This window comes from Podarcis cretensis (assembly GCF_951804945.1).
Source record: "Podarcis cretensis genome assembly, chromosome: 7".
NCBI lineage: Eukaryota > Metazoa > Chordata > Lepidosauria > Squamata > Lacertidae > Podarcis > Podarcis cretensis.
The window spans coordinates 3,100,360-3,124,909 of NC_137176.1; the positions used below are offsets into that span (position 1 = coordinate 3,100,360).

The window sequence follows — 24,550 nt, forward strand, 5'->3', positions numbered from 1 at the left end:
GGAACTATGGAATAACAACATAAAGGTTACGGCTTGTATGGCATTGAGGGAAAATATCTGGAAAATGATGTATAGGTGGTATCACACGCCGGCAAAACTGGCAAAAATGTATAGATTAAAGAATAAAAGTTGCTGGAAGTGTGGAGAAGCAGAAGGCGACCTCTACCATATGTGGTGGTCTTGTAATAAAGTGAAAGTGTTTTGGGAATTAATTTATAATGAACTTAAAAAAATCTTTAAATACACCTTTCCCAAAAAACCGGAAGCCTTCTTGCTGGCAATGCCAGGCAAAGAAATTCAAAAAGAGGACAAAATGCTATTCCTCTATGCCACCACAGCCGCAAGAACCATGTTGGCGCAAAACTGGAAAACGGAAATAATACCTAGCATAAGCGACTGGAAAGTAAAAATGGTAAACTATGCTGAACTTGCTAGATTAACAGACAGAATACGAGATCATGATGAACAGAAATTTCAAAAAAACTGGAGTAAATATTGGAAATATATTGGAAATGAACTCTAGAAAGCACTGGCGGTTTTAGGATTAACACTTACAGAGAAAAATTAATATTTAAGATTAAAAAGAAAATACGTGATCGTGGAATTTATTTGATACTTACCAAAAGGGTGGAAGGGAGTCCAGGGCTCTTAAATAGAGCCCAAATGTAGAGAATTTTTTGTTGGTGTATTTGTTTTTGTTTGTGCTTTGTATAAACGAGGAGAGAGAATGTAAATTATCTAGAATTAATATGTTTATTAATAAGTGTATTTTGTTTTTTGTTCTTTTTTCGATGTGTGTGATTGTACATTTTGAATAAAAATGTATTTAAAAAAAAAAAAAAAGAGATTGTGGCTGTGGGTTAAATTCCCAAACTTTCCTTTGATCTGTCTGTCCATAAAGAGCACATGAGGAGGGATGTTAAAGGATCTGCAATTAGCTCTCCCATAAATTTCCCCCATCAAAAGTAAAAGCAGCCACAACAGCCCCCCCCCCAATCAGACAAGAGGTCTGGCCTTGGGGAAGGAAGCTCAATGCCATTTTCTAATCTGAATTACTTCTTTCTTTCCAAAGATGTCTGCCTGGCACCTGTGATATGCTGATATCTCACAGGGCAAACAACATCTTGGGGTGTGCTTAGGTGCACATTCAAATTGCAAAAATAGCACAGCAAGGGAAGGGCTAAACTGCCCCCCCCCCCCGCCATGTTGCAGTTCTATTCAGATCTTGCTACAGGGCTGATTTTACCCATTTTTGTGGGGGGAGGGGAACCCGCAAGAGAGCCAAACCATAAATTCTGCAGTCCCACCTCAGTCTGGCCACTAATCTCAAAAGAAATTTATTGTTACAAGTCAAGTCATACAACTTTTCCATCAAAGTTGCTTTGGGAATCCATCTTGCCCCAGAGGGATTTTGAACCTTTATATGGAAGACTCTTTTGAAAGGGCTCCACACATAACTGGAAAGAAACGGAATGAAGGCTCTTTTCTTATCAATTCCTCAAATTGCATTGTGAAGGTAGACATGTGAGTGAGCCAAGATATATGAAAAAGGCATTAAAAGTGTACATATGCTGAATGAAACCACATGTCTTAGTTACATAATCAGAACACATTCCTAGGCGTTGCAACTAAAATCCTGTACTGGTCCAACTAAAATCCTGGGAGCTATACAGTATTTGCATCAGAGTTATAAATATGAACCTCTTTGGAAAATTATAATCTCTCTTTGGGAAGGGGCAATCGCTCTGTGGCAGAATGGCCAAGTTAAGGCTCCAGCATCAGGTAGGCGGGAAATATAATAATTCAGGCTGCCAGTCAGAGGGGATGCTGAGCTGGCAGTTTCAAAAGGAATCCCATATTTCAGTTTATGGCATTCAAAAATGGCTCCAATTTTCGGAGGGCTAAACACATTAAGCACAGTCCTGTGGAATAGGATAAATATCACATCTAGTTCCGTTTATCCCTTACCTCATAGTGGTCAACTTTATGCCTTTGGGGAAACCCACAAGCAAGGCGTGAAAGCAGTAAATTGCTCTCCAGAAACACAGAATCATTCCATTTAGGTCCAGTGGCTAATAGCAGAGGACAGTTCTACTTTCCATGAATTTATCTAAGCCCCTTAGCCATCACCACAAAAATTCCATCATACTGTATATATTGCACAGAGAACTCCATTTCTGTCTGACTTGGGAACATCAGTGCCACCAACTTTAGTATTATGAGGGATGGCGAAAAATCCTCTCATTTTTTATCCAAACCATGGATTATTTTATAAAACTCTAGTCATCCCTCATCCTACATGAGTAAGTACATCTATAACTTGTGTGTGTCACTAATACTATGGCATATCATGTAATCATCTAGATGGCACCCTGTCTGTACATTTGGAATTGTGTTTACTCCCATTTATGGGTGATCTGCTCTACATGTTTTTATAGCCAAATTCTTGTTAGTGGAAGGCAGGGTTTTAATCTCAGCTTTCCAGAAAACAACAAATTCCACTTTTCACCTAAAAACAGAGAGAAGTAATGATCATGACTAAGTCTCCCCTATCAATCATCAATGGAATGTATTTCTTTATGCTTAAATATTTTTCACATCATATAAATTTAAACATAATCACTTTGTTTCTGTAGAATGACCTCCACACTGAGGTGTGTCTCACCCCAACTTTTCATTGTTGGGTAAAAACCCAATGCATCCCCCAGCCTTTCATTTTTATTATGTTTTTAATTGTGCTACATATTAGAACTATTTTAACATTTTGTTTATTTATTATGTTTTTTATATTATCTATTTTTTGTTAACCGCCCTGTGACCATTTCTGATATAGTGCAGCATAGAATAAATATTTAATAAAATTAAATAAATCACTCATAATCATATCCTCCCTAATTTCCCCAATTCCTCTTGCCTTACTTTTCTCTCTCTCATATCACCCTCTTTTTAAAAGTCTGCTTTCCAAAGGGGATTTCCTTCCCCATTTGCAGTGTTTGTTTAGTAACTCAACAGGAATGAAACATAAAAATAAGTCTGTGGAGCTGGCTCCTGTACAGACTAGAGCTATTTCTTGAGGGAGCCTTCTATGATAATTTTGAGTCATGGGGAGACAGAAGGTGAGACAGACAGGGACAGCCTCCCTTGGAGGAAGGAAAGGCACCACATGAGAAACAAACCAAACCAAATAGTGGCATGCTAGAGCTCAGAATATCAGCCAGGGGGAGACAAATTTATTACTGCCTGCCTGCTGGCTTGAGGTCCACTTATTGCTAGGAAAGAGCAGCATAGTGGTCAAAGGATATAGGTTAGCATCTGGAGGATCTTGGGCAAAACCCAACCTCTTGAGGAATAGTCACCAGACTTCCAACCAAGAGCACTGCCAATGTCCCTTTAAAGCTGTCCCAGCTTGCAAACCTATGCAGTAACTGGTTGTCTTCATGTTGATGGAATGTTACAGAAGACTGCTGAAAAGAATCTACATTTGCTTTTGAACACTCTCTGCTTGGTGGAGCAAAATTCACTTAAATCAACAGACATACTTACTCAGTCCTAGCTGAGCCACCTGTTCAAGATCTGCCTCTGTTGCTGCTGTTGCAATAGCATGAGGCAACTTCAAGGTGAATGGCAAGACATCCCTGATTTGGAGATAAAAAATTGTAGTGTTAGCTAGCTTTATACTTTGGGGTCTCTCTTGTTATACATGCAGTGATCCCAGAGAAGTAGATTTACTTTAGTAGACTGCCATCTTCAATGAGATTTTTTGCAGTAGGATTTTGTCACTAGTGATAAGGGGAGGCAAGAATGTGAAACCAATTCATTTACACCCCATCACTGGGGAGGGGGACGGTTTAGATGCTCCTTATCTTCATAATTTTCTCAACTTTCTACTCAAGTAGACATTGAAAAAATTAAGTGGGGCTTGGGTGTGTGCACAATTAAGTCCTTGTAAAGTCAATAATTATATATAAAGTGCAAAAGAATAAAATAAATATTCTATTTATTTATTTCTATTTATTAGATTGTTTAAAATGTAATAGAAATGACATGAAAGTGAGGGGCAGCCCACCAATGAGGCAGGGTGAAGCACCCGCCTCAGGCGGTGGAAGTGCAAGAGCTGGTGTCTTATCAGTCTCACCGCTACCCCTGCCTTGCAGAACGCTGCCCTCTCTCACTGAGTTCAGCAAGGCGTGGGGGGGGGGTTGTGTTCTGGCATGCAGCATTGCCGCTCTTCTTCCTCACCCCTGGGTGAGCAGGCATGCTGAGAGTGGGGAGCATTTTGGCGTGCGACAAAAGTGGGATGGGTGGGTGGGGCACAGAGGAGGCGGAACGGGACTGGCCACCCCTGCAAAAGGGATAGTGGACAGAAGAAGCACAGAAGTAAATTCAGCATTCAATACATTCACTTCAAAAATGACGAGGTGGAATCACCAACGATGGGATCTGTTTTGGGAAGAGAGAAAGCAAAATGGCAGTTGGACACCAGCCAACAAGAGCCAGATGTTTTCCCCTCCCTTTCTCACAGTAGGCTCTCCAAGGATTCTTCAAACTTGTATTTTTTTTGAGAAAAATATTAAAGGGCAACAACAATCTCATTGTAAGGCTAGTCTAAGAAAATTCATCGTTACCTGCTAATACAGTAGAAAGCTATCAGCCTGAACAAATCAGCAAAACTTATTCCGGAGCCCTCCAATGAAAAGGCTGCAAAGCAGAAGAAAACAAGCTCAATATATGTTCTGGGAAATGTTGTTGAACTTACTTTCTACATAGTACTGAGTATGCAGCACACAGACCACATTTGTAACAAAAGCCACACATGCAGCTGACCATCTGAAATACCTCAGTCAAAATTCTGTAGGAAAAGGACTAGTTGTTGCTGTTTTGTTTTTAAAGTTCTCAGCATTTGTCTAAACAGTTAGTTAAATGAGTCACAAAACCTGCATTGCACAACACGCCAACAGCAGCTGCCACATTTTGCAGCTGCATCATATCTTAGTAAAGACTATTTATTTTGCTGAAATAACTTGCCCTTTAATTCACAAATTCCACAAACCATTCAGCATCACAACCATGCATCAAGATTTCTTTCATATAAATCAGGCTATTATTGTCTAATAGTTTTTTAGAAATCAAATAATTTTAACATATTGAAAAGATAGATAAATGAAAGGCAATATATATATATATATATATATATATATATATATATATATATAAATTGAAAATGTTCCTATTAATAAATCTTAAATGCACAAGCACAGCTTATAGCCAACAACTCCCATTAGCTGTACATCCACCACTGCAACCATTATAATTAGGCATAAAACCAGTCCCTTTATATATGCAGACTTTCCATTTCTGTACTGCCTGCCCCTGTGGTTTTAGCAGATACCCACAAAACTTTGCACATCTACAGAAACTTTGCAGTGCCTTGGAAACTCATGCTTTCACCATCTATAGGTGTGATCTGGGAGCATATCTGAATGTGCGTCCAAAAGCAGGTGCCACCCATTATTTTCAAAGAGAAATGCACCCAAATGTGCACTTTCCTACTGTCATTACTCTGGCCAGCTTGTGTAAGTGAGGTGTGCATCTAGCTGCCGAAGATCTTGTTCAGCTTACAACAGACAAATGTTCAGACAACTGTTTTACATCCCTGAATAATAAGTCGTTTAGGTTTTGCCATTCATTGTGGCAAGACTGTTCACATACAAACATGACAGGATAGTGGTTTTCAACCTGTTCTAGAGCATCACAGTTCTCCCAAAGGAACAATTTCAAAATTTAGCAGTGCTCCAAGGTAACGGTGACACCACCCTTTCTGAACACTTTGATTAATTATTTAAAGTTTGTAAGTGGCAGGCATAAATCCTCATAGAAAGGGAACTATTCTCTCCCGCCAAACACACTTCTAAAATGCTTTAAAAGATTCTAATTATATGAGTGCAAGCGTGTATAGCAAAAGGGTATAGCAAACATGCAGATGCTAAAATTTAAACTGGTGAACCCAAGACAGGTATCTGTCAACCTGGACTATAAACAAGCACCTTAATTTAAGGCGATGAAGCCTCATTATCTTTGTCTCTTTGTCACTGACTCAGCTAATGTTCATGGGAAATCACAGTCAATTAACCTCAGGAATTTTTCTACTCATCACAGCACAGCCAAGGGAAGAAGAGACAAGTTTTTAAATACTTACTATATGTGCTCTCTTTTATTGCAAACTCTTTGAGACACAATCCAAAATCATTTGGTACACGTAGAGATAAGACTTTCTTCTGCATTCTTGTGGATTTCCTTACAAGGAAGGTCTATAAAAATAAAACACATTTTGAAGAAATATCATTCTAGACTTCTATTTGGGCTGGCCTCCTTTAGCAGTTCCAGCAGAGGGGCCAATAACTTGGGATACCTAGGCACAGAATAGAGTCTAACATTTCATAAGGTAACCTATTCAGTGTCTGATTGTCCACTCTGTGAATGACGCTCACGACTCATGCAGCCATGGCACAGCAGAATGGCTATAATAATTACCCTCAGCTGGGGTTGAAAGTTCAAACACAACCTACCCCATGCTGAGAACCAGAAATGACCTCTTTCCCTCTTTCAGAGAAGGTCCTCAACTCAATTGAAGAGCATGAACACTCCTGACTGAAGGATCAGAATTGATCCCCAACAAAAATGGTCTTTGGCAAAGGACAAGGAAGAATCCCTGCTTGCAAGAGCTGTTGCCAGTCAGAGTTGCCAGTAGTGGCCTAGATCAGTGTTTGCCAAGGTAGGCGATACTGCTGCCTGGGGTGCGCTGGAACAATCCGGGGGGGGGGGGTGGTAGCAACCTCATGTGCAATTGGGTGGGAGTTGAATAAAAATAAGGGGGTGGTGGAAGCATAAAGAAGAAAAGACAAGAAAGTGTTGAAAAACCATTCATACACGCTTCCTCTGTTCTGTAATGACGCTTACTGCTAGGTCGGGCACCGTTGCGGGACAGTGAGGCCTCCCCTGGATCCGGCAGTCACGCTGGAGGCGAGGGGTTTTCCAAGGCTTGGGGGGACCCTTTCCCAGGCTTCACTTGTTCGCTTAAAGAAGGTGGATTTTGGGGCAAGGGGGTGCTGAGTTATTGTTTTTCTGAAAAGGGGGTGGTAGGCGAAATAATTTGGGCTAGTTGAACCAACAGTATGCCATGGTATAAGGCAGATTCACAATGTGTCTGAATACTACAACCACATGAGTTGCCCATTCCGGACAACTGTGAAGAAAGGGTGCAGCAAATAAGCATTTATTTTGTATTTAGGTCAAATGAAAGGCAATTCTTACTCCAGGAGGCTGGGACTGCAGAACTTCCACTGCCTCAGCATCATTCAAGCCAAGCTGTAACCAGATAGGGTGCGTATGAAGAAGTTTATCCAGTATGCTGAGCTTATTGGGGAGGCTGTCATATCCAGAATCTCGTATGATGTTTTTTGAATCTTTCTGATCCGGACACATGTCATCCATGTCTTTCTCTAGACTGTAAACAACATAAGGGATGGGGGAAAATTAAAGCCTAAGTTTAGATCCCTCAAGAAGACATCGATACCTTCAGCAAATATTATGCTAAAAAGCAAATAATGCTTTTAGGCCCTTCATCCAAGGATCACACAGCAGTTTACAATATAGAAGCACAAAATACATACTATAGTAACAAACCAAAACAGTAACTGCCCCACACACATTTTAAAAGGGCATAGAATGTTTAATTAGCCAAAGGCCTGGGAGAAGAGGAATGTTTTCCCCCGGTGCCTAAAGATATACAGGTGAAACCCAAAAAATTAGAATATCGTGGAAAAGTTCATTTATTTCAGTAATTCAACTTAAAAGCTGAAACAAATATATGAGATAGACTCATGACATGCAAAGCGAGATATGTCAAGCCTTTATTTGTTATAATTGTAATGATTATGGCGTATAGCTGATGAAAACCCCAAATTAACAATCTCAGAAAATTAGAATATTGTGAAAAGGTGCAGTAGCTATTCAATCCATAACACCTGCAATGGGTTCCTGAGCCTTTAAATGGTCTCTCTGTCTGGTCCAGTAGGAAGCACAATCCTGGGGAAAGCTGCTGACCTGACAGTTGTGCAGAAAGCCATCACTGAGACCCTCCACAAGGAGGGAAAACCTCAAAAGGTAATTGCAGAAGAAGTTGGATATTCCCAAAGTGCTGTATCAAAGCACATTAATGGAAAGTTATGTGGAAAGGAAAAGTGACTTTCACAAGGAGTGGACTGAGGCTGGAGTTAGTGCATCAAGAACCACCACACACAGACGGATCCTGGAGATGGGCTTCAAATGTCGCATTCCTCTTGTCAAGCCGCTCCTGAACAAGAAACAACGTCAGAAGCGTCTTACCTGGGCTAAAGAAAAAAAGAACTGGTCTGTTGCTCAGTGGTCCCAAGTCCTCTTTTTTGATGAGATCAACTTCTGCATCTCATTTGGAAACCAAGGACCCAGAGTCTGGAGGAAGAATGGGGAGGCACAGATGCTTGAAGTGCAGTGTGCCAGATGCTTGAAGTGCAGTGTGAAGTTTCCACAGTTTGTGTTGATTTGGGGAGCCATGTCATCAGCTGGTGTTGGTCCACTGTGCTTCATTAAGTCCAGGGTCAACGCAGCCGTCTACCGGGAGATTTTGGAGCACTTCATGCTTCCTTCCGCAGACGAGCTTTATGGGGATGCTAACTTCATTTTCTAGCAGGACTTGGCACCTGCCCACACTGCCAAAAGTACCAAAACCTGGTTCAACGCCCATGGGATTACTGTGCTTGATTAGCCACCAAACTCGCCTGACCTGAACCCCATAGAGAATCTATGGGGCATTGCCAATAGAAAGATGAGAGACATGAGACCGAGCAATGCAGAAGAGCTGAAGGCTGCTATTGAAGCATCCTGGTCTTCCATAACACCTCCTCAGTGCCACAGGCTGATAGCATCCATTGCATGCCACATTGAGGCAGTAATTGATGCAAAAGGGGCCCAAACCAAGTACTTGAGTACATATGCATGCTTCTACTTCTTAGAGGTGCAATATTGCTCTATTTGCAGTCCTTGTTTTGCTGATTTCATTTAATATTCTAAATTTTCTGAGATTATTAATTTGGGGTTTTCATCAACTGTGCGCCATAATCATCACAATTATAACAAATAAAGGCTTGACATATCTCGCTTTGCGTGTCATGAGTCTTTCTCATATATTAGTTTCACCTTTTAAGTTGAATTACTGAAATAAATGAACTTTTCCACAATATTCTAATTTTTCGAGTTTCACCTGTATAATAATGGCACCAGACAAGTCTTCCTGGGTAGAACATTCCAGAAATGGGGAGCCACCCGTTCTAAAGTTGACATCCTCTGGATCTCTCTTGGAGGAGGCACACGAAGGGCCTCAGATGATAATGGAAGGGTCTGGGTCAGTTCATATGGGAAGAGACAATCCTTATTGCAGTTAGCTGTTTGTGAGCTTTACTAGGGAGTGTTGTTGCCTGTTCTTGGACACAGGGTGTAGAGGCAAGGTTAGGAAATACCATAAATTATGTTAATATAGGGCTGCCATACATATGGACATTACTGGGATTTCAAAGGCGGAATTGACGTCCGAGGGGAATTTTGGTGGTTTCCTAAAAAAAACTTTTGGGGTGTCCTGGTTTGAACTATGGCAACCCTAGTTAATACCATAAGATGAGTGGCAACCGAGCAAGTGGTATGTAATGCAATCTGTGAACAGGAGGTCCCTAATTCATATCTCACCTCCGTGTGGCCTTCAGCAGGCTCTTATTCTACCCAAGCCCCCAATTCTGTGGTATGGAGATAATTATACTTGTTTACCTTACAGAGTAAGGGACGCAGGTGGCGCTGTGGGTTAAAGCCTCAGCGCCTAGGACTTGCCAATCGAAAGGTCGGCGGTTCGAATCCCTGCGGCGGGGTGCGCTCCCGCTGCTCGGTCCCAGCGCCTGCCAACCTAGCAGTTCGAAAGCACCTCCGGGTGCAAGTAGATAAATAGGGACCGCTTACCAGCGGGAAGGTAAACGGCGTTTCCGTGTGCGGCTCTGGCTCGCCAGAGCAGCGATGTCACGCTGGCCACATGACCCGGAAGTGTCTCCGGACAGCGCTGGCCCCTGGCCTCTTGAGTGAGATGGGCGCACAACCCCAGAGTCTGTCAAGACTGGCCCGTATGGGCAGGGGTACCTTTACCTTTACCTTTTTACCTTACAGAGTTGTTGTAAAGATTTCTGAGTTAATATACATGAAGCACTATGAGCACTCTGAAACATTATATAATTATTGTTCTACCATAAAATGATAGACTATTTACCCCATTTTCAAAAAGTTAGCCACACATTTGTATTATAAGCTGTTATTTTGCTGGACATTGATATATAAACAAAACAATGTCCAGCAAATTTATATGCTCTATGCAGCTTCCAGTACAACTTTCAGGATTTTACCTTTTTTTTTGAGGAACACAAGACCTTATGCATCCATTCCATACTTTAACACCTGCACTCTACAATGAAGGTCCAACTTTCTTCCCTCCGTCACTCGCCTATTTTAGAATGTATGATTGCAGTTGTCTTTTACTGAGTCGGAAAAGCATCCTGCAACTCACATCAGAAGTGACTATTACAGAAGTGATCTAGCGACACAGAAACTAGACTCTGGGACAAGAAGCCTGGGAACTTAAGAGACATGTTGACAAGCTTCCTCAAGATCCCAGGCTAAAGATATTTCTCTCTCTAATGTATCTTCCAGTTCTGCCTGTCACAATGGACTCATTAAATGACTTCACAATGAAGAATTGTATAGCACTGCACCAGCACAAGAACAGAGCACTTGGAACCGTAAGACTCATTGCAGGTGACTTACCATGGAGCAGGTACACAAACACCTCAATTACACAGCTGATCTATGCTTCATTGAAGGAGGGCTTTTAACATTCCAGTGAAAGTAAGAGTATTTTGTAATAAGAAAAATATTACAGGGGCAGAAGCTGGTGCCCGAGCATCATCAGTTCATCCACCACTCACATAGCGCCACCCTTTTGAGCAGAATGATGATTCATAACTCCTCGTACAGACTTGTCAGTGGGAAGAGGAGGCAGTACCAAGGCTCTTCTCTTCCATTCCAGTTCTTCCTGTTTGGTTTCAAGAGAAGAGGCAGCAAAGCTGTACTTCCTCTCCAAACTGATTCACTCATTACCACTGCAGTGTGGGAGCTGCATCTGTGCAGTTGGGTCCACTGTCACACTAGTACGCAGGAGGAACAATGACATGGTATGGTTCCTTCTGCTGCTATGAGAAGCTACCATATTTCCACCTGTGGCCAAATCTCATGCTCAATACATATGTCACCAGCAGGACCCAGACATGTGGAAGCGACTTACACAATGAGGTGGATGAGCATGAAATTACCCTCAGTGAGTACACAATGCCCAACAGTTCTCCGCCACTGCTGTTAAACTGGGGAATGCGGACACTTGTATCTGTACTTTGCAAACTAGCTGTCAAATGTGCACCATTTACTCAGCACTTAACAACCTTTGCAAGGCACTTGTCACAATGACATTCTAGTAAAAGATGAGGTCACAATTATAGCAGAACTAGCTGTAGCACAATACCATCAATTAAATCATGTCAATTAACATTCAATCACAGTTTCCTGTTTTGAAAACATCCCTCTCCCTACCTGGAGCAAAGACAAAGTCAAGGGTAGGCCCAGCTCTGTATGTCAGGCCTATGACAAACTGAGACAGTCCCATGGGTGCCATGGAGGCCATGAAATCCCAAGTTGGTCAGCCAGAATTCTTGTCTGGGATTCCTCCAGGACCACTGTGACCAGCTCAGTGAGGGAGGCTGTTGGGCCACTGGGTGGACAGCACACCAACAGCAGCCCTAATCTGTCTTTAAGACCCAGCTTCAAATACAGGTTCTCTAGTCCCACTCTAAAGCACATTTCCCATTGACTAAGAACAAACTACAGTGAACTACGACAGCCCCACCTCCCTGGTCCTCTAGCCTGGATTGGTGCTGCACCAAGCACCCTGTATGACAGACCTGGGTAAGATGTGACCCACCCATCTTTGCCATCCATGTCTCAGTAATGCACACCAGGTCAGCACAGTGGAAGAGCTCCCAACTGTACCAATGGGCTGTAAGGTGAAGGTAAAGGTAAAGATACAGGTAAAGGACCCCTGGATGGTTAAGTCCAGTCAAAGGCAGATTTAGGCACAGGAATCTGTTGTCCCATCTCTGCTGCACAGAGCCCTTCCCAACCTAACTTCTGACAATGATGATATGAGAAATACAGCCTCCATGAAGTTCTCAACTGGAAAACAAAATTTTATATTGTTGTTGTTTAGTCGTTTAGTCGTGTCCGACTCTTCATGACCCCATGGACCAGAGCACGCCAGGCACTCCTGTCTTCCACTGTCTCCCGCAGTTTGGTCAAACACATGCTGGTAGCTTCAAGAACACTGTCCAACTATCTCGTCCCCTGTCGTCCCCTTCTCCTGGCGTCTTCAATCTTCTCTTCTCATGAGGTGGCCAAAGTATTGGAGCCTCAGCTTCAGGACCCGTCCTTTCAGTGAGCACTCAGGGCTGATTTCCTTCAGAATGGATAGGTTTGATCTTCTTGCAGCCCATGGGACTCTCAAGAGTCTCTTCCAGCACCATAGTTCAAAAGCATCAATTCTTCGGCAATCAGCCTTCTTTATGGTCCAGCTCTCACTTCCATACATCACTACTGGGAAAACCATAGCTTTAAGTATACGGACCTTTGTTGGCAAGGTGATGTCTCTGCTTTTTAGGATGCTGTCTAGGTTTGTCATTGCTTTTCTCCCAAGAAGCAGGCGTCTTTTAATTTCGTGACTGCTGTCACCATCTGCAGTGATCATGGAGCCCAAGAAAGTAAAATCTCTCACTGCCTCCATTTCTTCCCCTTCTACAGTGGTGCCCCGCAAGACGAACGCCTCGCAAGACAGAAAACCCGCTAGACGTAAGGGTTTTCCGTTTTGGGGGCGCTTTGCAAAACGAATTTCCCTATGGGCTTGCTTCGCAAGACGAAAATGTCTTGCGAGTTCCTGCGGGTTTTTCCCCCCTTCCCCCCCCTTTTTCTAAGCCGCTAAGCCGCTTATCAGCTGATCGCTAAAAGCCGCTAAACCGCTAATAGCGCTAATCCGCTAAGGTGTCAATGGGCTTGACAAAAACCGCTATACGAAGAGCCTCACGGAACGGATTAATTTCGTCTTGCGAGGCACCACTGTACACACCACACCTTTCAGAAGGAGTACCACCCCATCCAGAAGAAAGAATGTCCCAGCTCACAACAGCTTTCCAAGTGCTCAACTCTACCTCCTCTATCTTGCCTTGAATTAAGTCTCAGTTCGTCGGCCACCTGCCAGCCCTTCACAGCCTCCATACACTGATCAAAGGTTTCTACTGCCTGCACGGAGTAGAATGGAAAATGCTGGGTTTTCTTTGTACATTAATGTACTACAGACAGCATCTCCTAGTGGTTTTATATGGATGCTGAAAGAATGAACAACAGCAAAGTGGAACTCCCCAGCACCACCTGTAGAAACCTGCCCTCCAGGTAAGATTACTTAGGTCCAACGCAGCTGGGTGGTCCAGAAGGAAATCATGGCTGATGGTATTAAAAATCACTGAGAGGTCCAACAGAACTAAAACGACACAATCCTGCTGTCTATTCCCAATGTATGTCAGAAAACAAGATGACCAAGGCAGTTTCAGCCCCCAAAACTAGGGGATTTAAAAATTCACCCTCAAAGTGAGGAGTGTCTTCTGTGTTGCAGGAAAGGACCATGTGTGCATGTGTTTCCTGTGCTGTGTGTTTCACACTTTCCTTCTCCACAATAGCAAAATATTTCTTCTTCTGATCTTAACCTTGTTTTGCCCTCTCCATGCCTCTCATCATGTGCACACTAAGTCTGGGAAGGGCAGCCCTGTGTCAGCTCAGCCCTGGGGCTCAGCCCTGAAGAGCAGGTGCATTGCTTGGGTTCCTGTTGACAAATGTGCTCCCACTTACACATGTGCCAAAAATGGCACCGGAAAGGGGTGGGGCAGAAGCAGAATGGGGAAATCCTCACTTACTGCAACAGAACCCTAGTGTAAGTGGCTTCCACAGGGGAGCTAGAGAAAGAATGTAGTTGGTCAAGGGTTGAAAAACACTGGCCTAGGATAATAAGTTTAACATCACCCTAAGACCACCTCAACAAGCCTGGAAGGAAGATGATGGAGCAGCAAGGTAGATGGCACACCAGCATCTTGGAGTGTCACACTCAAAACTCAGCAACTGCCAAAGACGGGGCAGCCCATCCTCTTTTGCTGCCTGAGGTGAAATGGGAAGGTGTCACCCTGTGCTCATGCTGTGTGCCACCCCCGCTGAAGCCCCTCTTACAGGAATTGTGCAGCTGTGACTTCTGGCTTCTCTTCTCTGGCAGTGGCGCATGAGCTCTCGCAGAAGTGCTCCTTGCATTCCTCCACCGGCTCCCTGGGGCCCACAACATTTTCCATGAAGGGGCCAGGCAAATTGTGGTGGCGGGCAGCCGGGCACGCTGCGGGGTGTGTGCGTGCGACATCAGCCTGCCTGGCGGCGTGCGCAAGTGACGCCATGGGGCATGCTGATGTCACTCATGCACACTGCTGGGAGTGCTGACGCACACGCCTCACGATGTGCTGACGCCGCGCGCACAGCCCCCGCAGCATGCATGGCCCCAGCACCCATGGTCACAGGGCCAAGCTAGTGCGCCTGCCTCCACCTGCCTCATGGAGGGACCAGGCCTGGCCAGTACTTAGTTTTATGAATGGGTGATTGCACTTCTGCTGCTGTTTCCCCAGGGCTAATTGGCTACTCTGTTAGAAAGTCTGCCGGGCAAGGCTGGAAAGCGATTAACTTCCCACACCTCATCTAACCAGGCTTCCATTGCACATGCCAGGCTGGCATTCTCATCCAAAATGAACTTCAGCTTGACCCACGATCTTTCAGTTTACTGGTCAGCAGCAGGACTTCATTCAAAGATATATCAGAGAGCATCAGCAGTTATGCAGAAAAACAGAAAGGGCACTATTCCCATCTGAAATTTTCCAAACTAGTTTGTAAATTATGAGAATCTCAGTTCTTACTGAAATTAACAGTAGTTTAAACACAAATAGTATCTCAGATCTGGTTTAAACGGAAGCATAAATTCTACATACAGAACAATTATTTCCTGTCTAAACCTAATTAGCTGCCCCTCTTCACTGCCCTCAATATATTCATGAAATAAAAAGTGCGTGCTCTTTTGTAATTTTGGCTGAAATCTCTCAGTAACCAAACCTGAAAGCTAAATTCATTTCTACATTCAGTTCTTAACGACTCTACATGCTATTAGTTTTAAGTTGGACAACTATGTCTCAGTAAGCACTAAATTACTACAAGAACATATAAAAAGAATGAACACACAACAGTTTTGATCACCCGTCACTGTCAATGGAAAACTGCTTTAAATCTTAGCCAAAGTAAGGTAAAGGTAAAGGTAAAGGTACCCCTGCCCGTACGGGCCAGTCTTGACAGACTCTGGGGTTGTGCGCCCATCTCACTCAAGAGGCCAGGGGCCAGCGCTGTCCGGAGACACTTCCGGGTCACGTGGCCAGCGTGACATCGCTGCTCTGGCGAGCCAGAGCCGCACACGGAAACGCCGTTTACCTTCCCGCTGGTAAGCGGTCCCTATTTATCTACTTGCACCCGGAGGTGCTTTCGAACTGCTAGGTTGGCAGGCGCTGGGACCGAGCAGCGGGAGCGCACCCCGCCGCAGGGATTCGAACCGCCGACCTTTCGATCGGCAAGTCCTAGGCGCTGAGGCTTTAACCCACAGCGCCACCTGCGTCCCTTAGCCAAAGTACCAAGTAGTATTTCATAGTTGTAGTACTAAAAACTCATTTCACACGCTAGCAAGGTTATGCTTAAAATTCTACAAGGAAGGCTCAAGCAGTATAAGGACCGAGAACTCCCAGAAGTGCAAGCTGGATTTAGAAGAGGCAGAGGAACCAAATTGCAAACATGTGCTGGATTATGGAGAAAGCTAAAGAGTTCCAGAAAGACATCTACTTTTGCTTCATTGACTATGCAAAAGCCTTTGACTGTGTCGACCACAGCAAACTATGGCAAGTTCTTAAAGAAATGGGAGTGCCTGATCACCTCATCTGTCTCCCGAGAAATCTCTATGTGGGACAAGAAGCTACAGTTAGAACTGGATATGGAACAACTGATTGGTTCAAAATTGGGAAAGGAGTACGGCAAGGCTGTATATTGTCTCCCTGCTTATTTAACTTATATGCAGAATTCATCATGTGAAAGGCTGGGCTGGATGAATCCCAAGCCGGAATTAAGATTGCAGGAAGAAATATCAACAACCTCAGATATGCAGATGACACAACCTTGATGGCAGTAAGTGAGGAGGAATTAAATAACCTTTTAATGAGGGTGAAAGAGGAGAACGCAAAATATGGTCTGAAGCTCAACATCAAAAAAACGAAGATCATGGCCACTGGGCCCATCACCTCCTGGCAAATAGAAGGGGAAGAAATGGAGGCAGTGAGAGATTTTACTTTCTTGGGCTCCATGATCACTGCAGATGGTGACAGCAGTCACGAAATTAAAAGACGCCTGCTCCTTGGGAAAAAGGCGATGGCAAACCTAGACAGGATCATTAAAAGCAGAGACATCACCTTGCCAACAAAGGTCCGTATAGTTAAAGCCATGGTTTTCCCAGTCGTGATGTATGGAAGTGAGAGCTGGACCATAAAGAAGGCTGATCGCCGAAGAATTGATGCTTTTGAACTATGGTGCTGGAGGAGACTCTTGAGAGTCCCATGGACTGCAAGAAGATCAAACGCATCCATTCTTAAGGAAATCAGTCCTGAGTGCTCACTGGAAGGACAGATCGTGAAGCTGAGGCTCCAATACTTTGGCCACCTCATGAGAAGAGAAGACTCCCTGGAGGAGACCCTGATGTTGGGAAAGATGGAGGGCACAAGGAGAAGGGGACGACAGAGGACGAGATGGTGGGACAGTGATCTCGAAGCTACAAACATGAGTCTGACCAAACTGCGGGAGACAGTAGAAGACAGGAGTGCCTGGCGTGCTCTGGTCCAGGGGGTCACGAAAAGTCGGACACGACTAAACGACTAAACAACAACAGTACTAAAAACTAACCAGCATGGTGGAAGACATCATCCTCTTGACCTCTGTAGCACAACCACACCAAATGCTTGCCATATAATGCTACTAACCTTTGTAAACTGGTGGGTCCATCTTCGAGCACCAGATCTGTTTGCACCATTTCTTGTTTCAGTTCTCCGATTTCTGAAGCAATTGTGTCAATCAGCTAGAGAAAGGGTGAAAACAGTATGACGTCAAACAAGTGGAAGAGGTGTGGCAATAAAATAGTAGGCAAAATGGGTCACTCAAGATTACAACCCGTTTTGCTCCTTTCCATTATGACTTCCCTTTCCTGAAGGAAACTCATGGAGGCTTATAGAATGATTCAGATAACAACCCAGGAATACAAAACTAAATACATTAACAACAGGTGATAACATTTATTTAAAAGATTTATATGTGGCCTCTCCAGCAAAAATAATCCATTAAGAGACTTACACAAAACAAAATATCATAAAAGCTACGAAAAAGCATTTCCTCAATCATCCTCATAAGAAATGTTAAGCTGGGCACATAGGGAGCAATCCTATAAAAAGATCTGCTGGGATGAGAAGGCAGGATCCAGAGAATCTCCGGCTGAGTTAGAAGGCTTCCAGCATAGCCAGCTTATGCCAGTCTAAGTAACAATCCTCAGCTCGGCTCGAGGGACACCAATGCATCTCCAGTTGGCTGAGCTGAGCCCAAGCTGGTTTAAGTCCTTAAAGGGGGGCATTCTGGGGGCAGGACCAGCAGGAGGGAGGGGGTAAGCGTGCTTAGGCTGGATCCTAGCCTGTTCAGCTTGAGCATATGAAGTTAAGCTAGCAAAAAAGGGTGATGTAAATCAAACACTATTTTAAAGGCTTGTTTTCCCTCTGCCAGGCTTTGTCTGGCTTAGCTACCAGTAGCCCAACTGCTGAATAGAGTTTGGATCTTGCGTAACTTTGCAGTGGCTTCACTTAAAGCCACTTGCTTTGTGCCAGCTTCCTGAGTATAGGATGGCTTCCTTAATTATTCACTTATGTGAGATGGGAAGGGAGTTTGCTACACCCTCCATATGAAGGGAAAAGACAGCTCTTTCAACATTCTAGCAAATTAATGTTTAATACTACTGAAGCAAAGTTATTTGTTTTGCCGGAAACAACAGTATCTGATTTCCTGCCAGAACAGAGGTTGCCTCACACTGGAAAGGCCAAACTGATTCCACCGTTCAGTCCCAGCTAGGAACATCTAGTGAAATGAATTGCATCAATAAATAGATCAGAGTTTCTAAGAACCAAAACAGGCCAGACCCTTCCTTTGCCACTTGTTATCTATTTTTAGAAAATGTATGGAAAGTACAGAAAGAACAGATGCAAAGTATCTGAAGTGCTGCTCCACCCTATAAATATCAAGTAATTGTTACACTGATATCTGTAATTTATCGTCTTTCAAGTTCGATTCCATGAAGCCTGCCTGCAATCTGTAGCTGTTTTACTTCTGGCTAGGTTTTATTGTTAACATTTTTGGAAAACTGTTACCAAAAATCAAAGGGGGGGGGGAACCAGCTAAGCCCCATTTATAAATTGCTTTCATGTAGGCCTCACTGTGTTGAGCTGTGCCACCAACACTGGTGCTCCTTTTCTGTAACAACCACATGCTGTGTGCAACTGTGTGAAGTGAAATTCCAATGCATGAGCTGTTGCTTAAGTGGCAGCTATGAACTATCAGGACACAACTGAAGAATTGTGCAGGTGTTCCAGCTGTAGGAGCCTCAACAACACAAGCAGGCGTGCGCAGATTGGAATTTCACTGCGGACAACCGTGCCCAACACACAGCTGTTGCAGAAAGATAAAACCATGTCAGGGACAAGGCTAAAAGCAGAGGCCTGCTCCCCTGTCAACGCAGCAAGGCCCTAAGCAAGAGTAAGGAATGAATTAGCCTTTATTTTAAAAGTTTATTTGAGGTCTTGGTTGATGGTACCTGTAATGGTTCTAGGGGTTGCTCATGGGTAAGTTGCCGCCACTCTTGGCTTGGTTGCCTGGTTGAACCCTTTCTGTCTGGACAGCCCTTCACTGCGTGGCTGTCTCAGTCGCTGGCAGAATCCGTCAGTGGGCGTTTCTTAAACTTATTCCCCCATCTGCCCCCCTTCTCTCCTGGTGTAACGTTGATTTCCTTCCCCAGCAGCTGGGCTGCCTCTCTCCCTCCCGGTACGCTCTCTGGCATCGCTCTGGAGCCTTCCCTCCGCCTCTGGCTCTGATGGAAGTTCCCTGACAGTACCAAAAGTACCAAAAGGTACTTTTCTATCCATGTTTCTCTTTCTCTTTGTTGTTGTTTAGTCCTGTCCGACTCTTCGTGACCCCATGGACCAGAGCATGCCAGGAACTCCTATCTTCCACTCTTTCTCTTAGCAGGGTCAAATACTATAGTCCACCAACACCTAGAAGGCCACAGGTTCCCTACCTCTACTGTAAACAAAGGTGTATTCTACTATTTCTCCCTATATACACAAAAATGTCAGGCTGTCATCACGTAGCCCTCATTGGAGAATTTGTAGGGCTGCATGAGACCACCCTGAGTTTGCATGGTCAGGGCAGGGGAACAAAAGAGAAGGCAGGTTTTAAAATTGTGGTTTTAAACAATAGCAGAAGTTTGAATAAAACAAAGATGGAAATATATAGACAAGCTGTGAATGGTTGGCAAGTAACACGAGCAGGGGTGGCATCCCCTGGTTTTTTATATAAAAAATACAAAGTAATTTGAAACTTGAAATCTGCTGGTCCACCCCTAGGAAAAATTGCCGTAATTCCTCACTATGATGTTCCAATGTCTATATTCTCAGTGCTACATTGGTTAAAATACAAGAGATCCATCTATTAAACAAAAACATAATTCTCTTTCACTAAAAATCCTGGCAATTCATTTGACTGTTGATACCTTTTAAGCAGGAATTAAACGGTATTCTGAAGCAGAAGCAGCAGATTTTGCCAAAATATAGTAGTAATAATAATATAGTAGTAATTTACACAGAACACTAACATTGTACCAGTAATAAAGCCTGGATTATATGTTATTTTGTTGAGAAAACCCTTAATATCCTCTCCATTAGTACTTTCACAATACAGCAATCCTTCTGATCTATTACACCACTTCTGCTACTCTGGTTCCTTTGAAAGCTGAACAGGTTTGTTTACAATGGCACATTTGGTGAATATGGGATGGTGCTCACTTTCTGGGATCAAGGGCACAATTTCACTTCTGAGGGATTTCTGTCTAAAACTTCAAACCATTATAGAAGGAATGAGGATGGTTGGGGTGTTATGGAAGGTAGGACACAAACCCCGGGTCAATTTCTAGTGTCTTCTGAGACTCTTAGAAAGTGGATTTCAGTCTAACCTAGCAAGGCACAACTTACACAGGCAGGGAACCCTGAAGACAATGCCTGTTCACCACATCTGCGAAGCTGTGGCCTGGGCTAGTGTTGTTTTGCTGGAGCTTCTAGTGCTCATGTGACCCCTGCTGGACACAAAAGCACACTGTGCTGCAATTTAGCATCACCAATTGATAAAGGCACCAATTTAGCTATACAGGCCTCAAAATGTCTGTTGTTATCATAGTCAGAACACAGGTTCATGTGGGAGGTGAAATATATTATGTTACAGAAACCCCTGGGGTGCACAGGGGTTCCCATAGATTCACAGTAAATGGAGGCAGGCAGCCCACCATACAGAGATAATTTACTCCCACTGTGAAGTTGCCCCCAGTGCAGTAATTTATTTTATTTTTACCCAGCAGTGAATGGTAATCACTCAGCTAAAAGTACTCAGGGTGTACTTATACTGCTGGAATAGAATAACTTGCCCCCTGCAAGTGTCTGGGGGTGATGGACAGTGTTGCTGCCGCTATACTCCACATTGCAGGTTGCCGAGTGTGAGGCAAAGCCTGTATCTTTCAATGGGAGCAACTTGAGAATTGAGCAGCCAGCCGCATACAATCTGGCTTTTGTTTGGGTGTGATGGAATCTTGGGCTCTTTAAAGAGCGTATCTTTCACAGTTCTGTCCACCAGAGGGATCCACACCACAAGCTCTAAGCATGGATGATACAAGCAGTATTTCATTCTGAGCATTGCAGAAATGAACGCTATATAAAACATAACTTTAATATTTTACTTATATCTCCTCTGCTTGTGCATTTACCACCAACCAGAAGTCCACTATGCAGGCATCTGGCACACCTCTTTCCAGTAAAAAGGTAAAGGTAAAGGACCCCTAACAGTTAAGTTCAGTTGCAAACGACTCTGGGGTTGCGGTGCTCATCTCGCTTTAAAGGCCGAGGGAGCCGGCGTTTGTCCACAGACACTTTTTCCAGGTCATGTGATCAGCATGACTAAGCCACTTCTGGTGAAACCAGAGCAGCACACGGAAACGCCGTTTACCTTCCCACTGCAGCAGTACCTATTTATCTACTTGCACTTCATGCTTTCGAACTGCTAGGTTGGCAGCAGATGGGACTGTGAAACGGGAGCTCACCCCGTCACAGGGATTTGAACCGCAGACCTTCCGATCGGCAAGTCCTAGCCATGGGTAGGCAAACTAAGGCCCGGGGGCCAGATCTGGCCCTATCTCCTTCTCAATCCGGCCTGTGGACGGTCCAGGAATCAGTGTGTTTTTACATGAGTAGAATGTGTGCTTTTATTTAAAATGCATCTCTGGGTTATTTGTGGGGCATAGGAATTCATTCATTCCCCCCTGCCCCCCCAAAAATATAGTCCGGCCCCTCACAAGGTCTGAGGGACATTGGACCGGCCCCCTGCTGAAAAAGTTTGCTGACAAAAAGTTTGCTGAAAAGGTTTGCTCTGTGGTAGCACATACAAAACATTCCACTGCAAATACAGTCATTAAGAGTGGAACCACATATTGTTCTCCTACGAGGTTACAAAGCATACTGTACAGTGGTACCTCTGGATGCGAACGCGATCTGTTCCAGGGCCCCATTCGCATCTAGAAGCAAACGTAACTAGCGATGGCACGTCAGCGCACACGCGCGCATTGCTTTTTGCCACTTCTGCCCATGCGCGTGACGTCATTTTGAGCGTCTGCACATGCGGCGAAACCCAGAAGTAATGCACTCCATTACTTCTGGGTTGCCACGGAGGGCAACTTGAACGCACTCAACCCGAAGCGCATTCAACCCGAGGTATGACTGTATTTCCATTTATCCAAATAATAATGGCTTCCCCCTTTTTCTTTTCACAGTGAGCAGACAAGCTGAACACACCAGAACTGATTCAAGGTGAATCTAAATACGGGTAGCTTCAAATCTTCTGTGGGAAACAGAGTAAATTGATAAGGCAATGACAGGAAAAGGAGTGCCAGACTCCACAACTGGGTGATACCTTTATTGGGACCAACCCAAAAGTAACAGAAGCATGGGGCAAGGTGTTACACAAAGAAGGGGGTGAGAACAAACGAAGTTCAAAAATTAGGCTGATGTTACAGAATGAGATCAGCAAAATCATTCCATATCAAGTGATCCAAATTTTTTACGTTGTGTCATTCAATTTTCTTAATATTTTGCATACTTCTTAAATGATCAAAACTACGGTAAGTTTAAATCTAAATTTTTAATTTTTTATCTCACCCCCATTTGTGAGTTATGAGGGTTTGAATTTTGTTTAAAAAATTACAAATTTGGCCTTACCAGACTACACAAAAACCTTAAAAGCTCAGCCCAGGATTGAGATACATCAAAACTAAAAACACCAATCTTTTCAGAACTTCATGGGCTTTAATATGGTATGTCTTATGGACTTACTTTAAATTTTAAGTTACAAAATTGAATTTTTAAAAAAAGTGATTAAAAGAATTAATATGATTAAAAATTTCAAAAAAAATGGTATTGGTTATTTAGTATTTCTAAGAGCTATCTGCAAAATTTCATTTTGGGATTTCAATGGGATCACATTATTTATATTGTACAGACATGTCTTCCTTACTGGGTTCTATTTAGGATAAATGGGTCTTCTTGGAGTAAAATATAACAGAATAAAAAAGACTGCTAACTATAATATCATTTGCTGCAGGCATTTCTTTAGAAAGTTATTCAGTTAAAAGCTATTTAAAAAGCTAGTCAGGCTTTTCTTTAAAAAATGTGTTCCAAAGCAGAGTGATATCATGCTGTTGCATGACAGAAATAACGCTTTGAAAGAATTCTTGTTAGTACTTCATTTCATGAACATTACAACTAAATGCATTTGTTGCAAATGAGCATTTGTTGCAATGTTCATAACTTTTTCCCCCTGGGTGGGTGGGGTGTGGGTGGGGGTGCTACCACATACTCTTAAAATTTTTAATAGGCCTGATATTCTGCTCCATGACATCTCTACTGAAACAGAGCTTGCCCATTTTATGCCCCTGTTGAGAGTGGGACAATGACAGGAAGCAGCCCAGATATAGCCTGGAAACATCATTGTTTTACAGTCTGCTTCCACCCACACCCTCACTCCCACCCCTGAATGTCTGGACAGCTCAGCACCACTTGCCAAGCACAGAAACTGGCTTCAATTTATACAGAACGATTCCATAGCTGAAGTGCATTTGAAGGACCGGACCATAAGCAAAAGTTTTCAGTTTCATTATTTTAAGTGGTAAACAGTTGAAGTCATCTTCCTCAGAATAAACCATGCCACTGCTGGCTGCTCATATACAGTCTCAAAGTAAAATGACAAATGCCCAAAATCAAGGAAGTTTACAGCAGAAACTGAAAGCTTTCCAGCAATCTATTAATCATCCTTGAGCTTTAAACTTCATCTTTCGTGTGTACATGCCTGCATTCTAAACTAATAGTTGCTGAGACCAGTGTGTATTTGCCTATATAAAAACCACAGAATTATTTAACAGACACTGGAATATCTAGATTCTAGCTAAATTGAAAATAGCAGCATGTTTACAAATGAGCCCATAGCTGGATCTCTTATCAAATGGCCACAGCATCAGAGTCAAATACAGCAAATAGCATTGTTTATTCTATTCTGTTAAGATTACAAAAGTCTAGAACTGCAGAAATACAAATTTCAATGGTTCAAAAGCCAGGTTTTCTTATTGTAGCTTTCTCTAAATACTGAGGTTGGAAAGCAATTAGCAGTTAACAGATAAGTACTTTACATGTCAAAGAAAAAAATGTCTCCCTACTCAAAATAAAGTAACAACTTTTCAGTTACCTTAAAAAAACTTCCTCTCTCGTCAAGACCCTGCCCTTCCATGGCCAAAGTTGACATTTTCTCTGGGAAAGCTTCACCGAACTCCTCCTAGAAGCAGAGACATATTTAATGGTTAGTCCAGTCAGTAGGA

At 43.3% G+C, this 24,550-nt stretch overlaps 1 protein-coding gene across 6 annotated transcripts in view; it reads right to left on the minus strand.

The window, feature by feature from the left end:
* The window catches only part of RIN2 (Ras and Rab interactor 2), a 72,456-nt gene that overhangs the window by 31,603 nt on the left and 16,303 nt on the right, over window positions 1-24,550 (minus strand). Inside the window, exons 2-7 of one of the 6 annotated variants that reach the window (XM_079983510.1) lie at window positions 24,421-24,507; window positions 17,316-17,410; window positions 7,312-7,504; window positions 6,197-6,308; window positions 4,626-4,698; window positions 3,544-3,635 (exon numbers count right to left, since the gene is read on the minus strand). In XM_079983510.1, the coding sequence (XP_079839636.1) occupies window positions 3,544-3,635; window positions 4,626-4,698; window positions 6,197-6,308; window positions 7,312-7,504; window positions 17,316-17,410; window positions 24,421-24,477 (622 nt within the window). In that variant the 5' untranslated portion in view covers window positions 24,478-24,507. The other 5 variants (XM_079983512.1, XM_079983511.1, XM_079983515.1 and 2 more) reach the window with 5 other exon arrangements.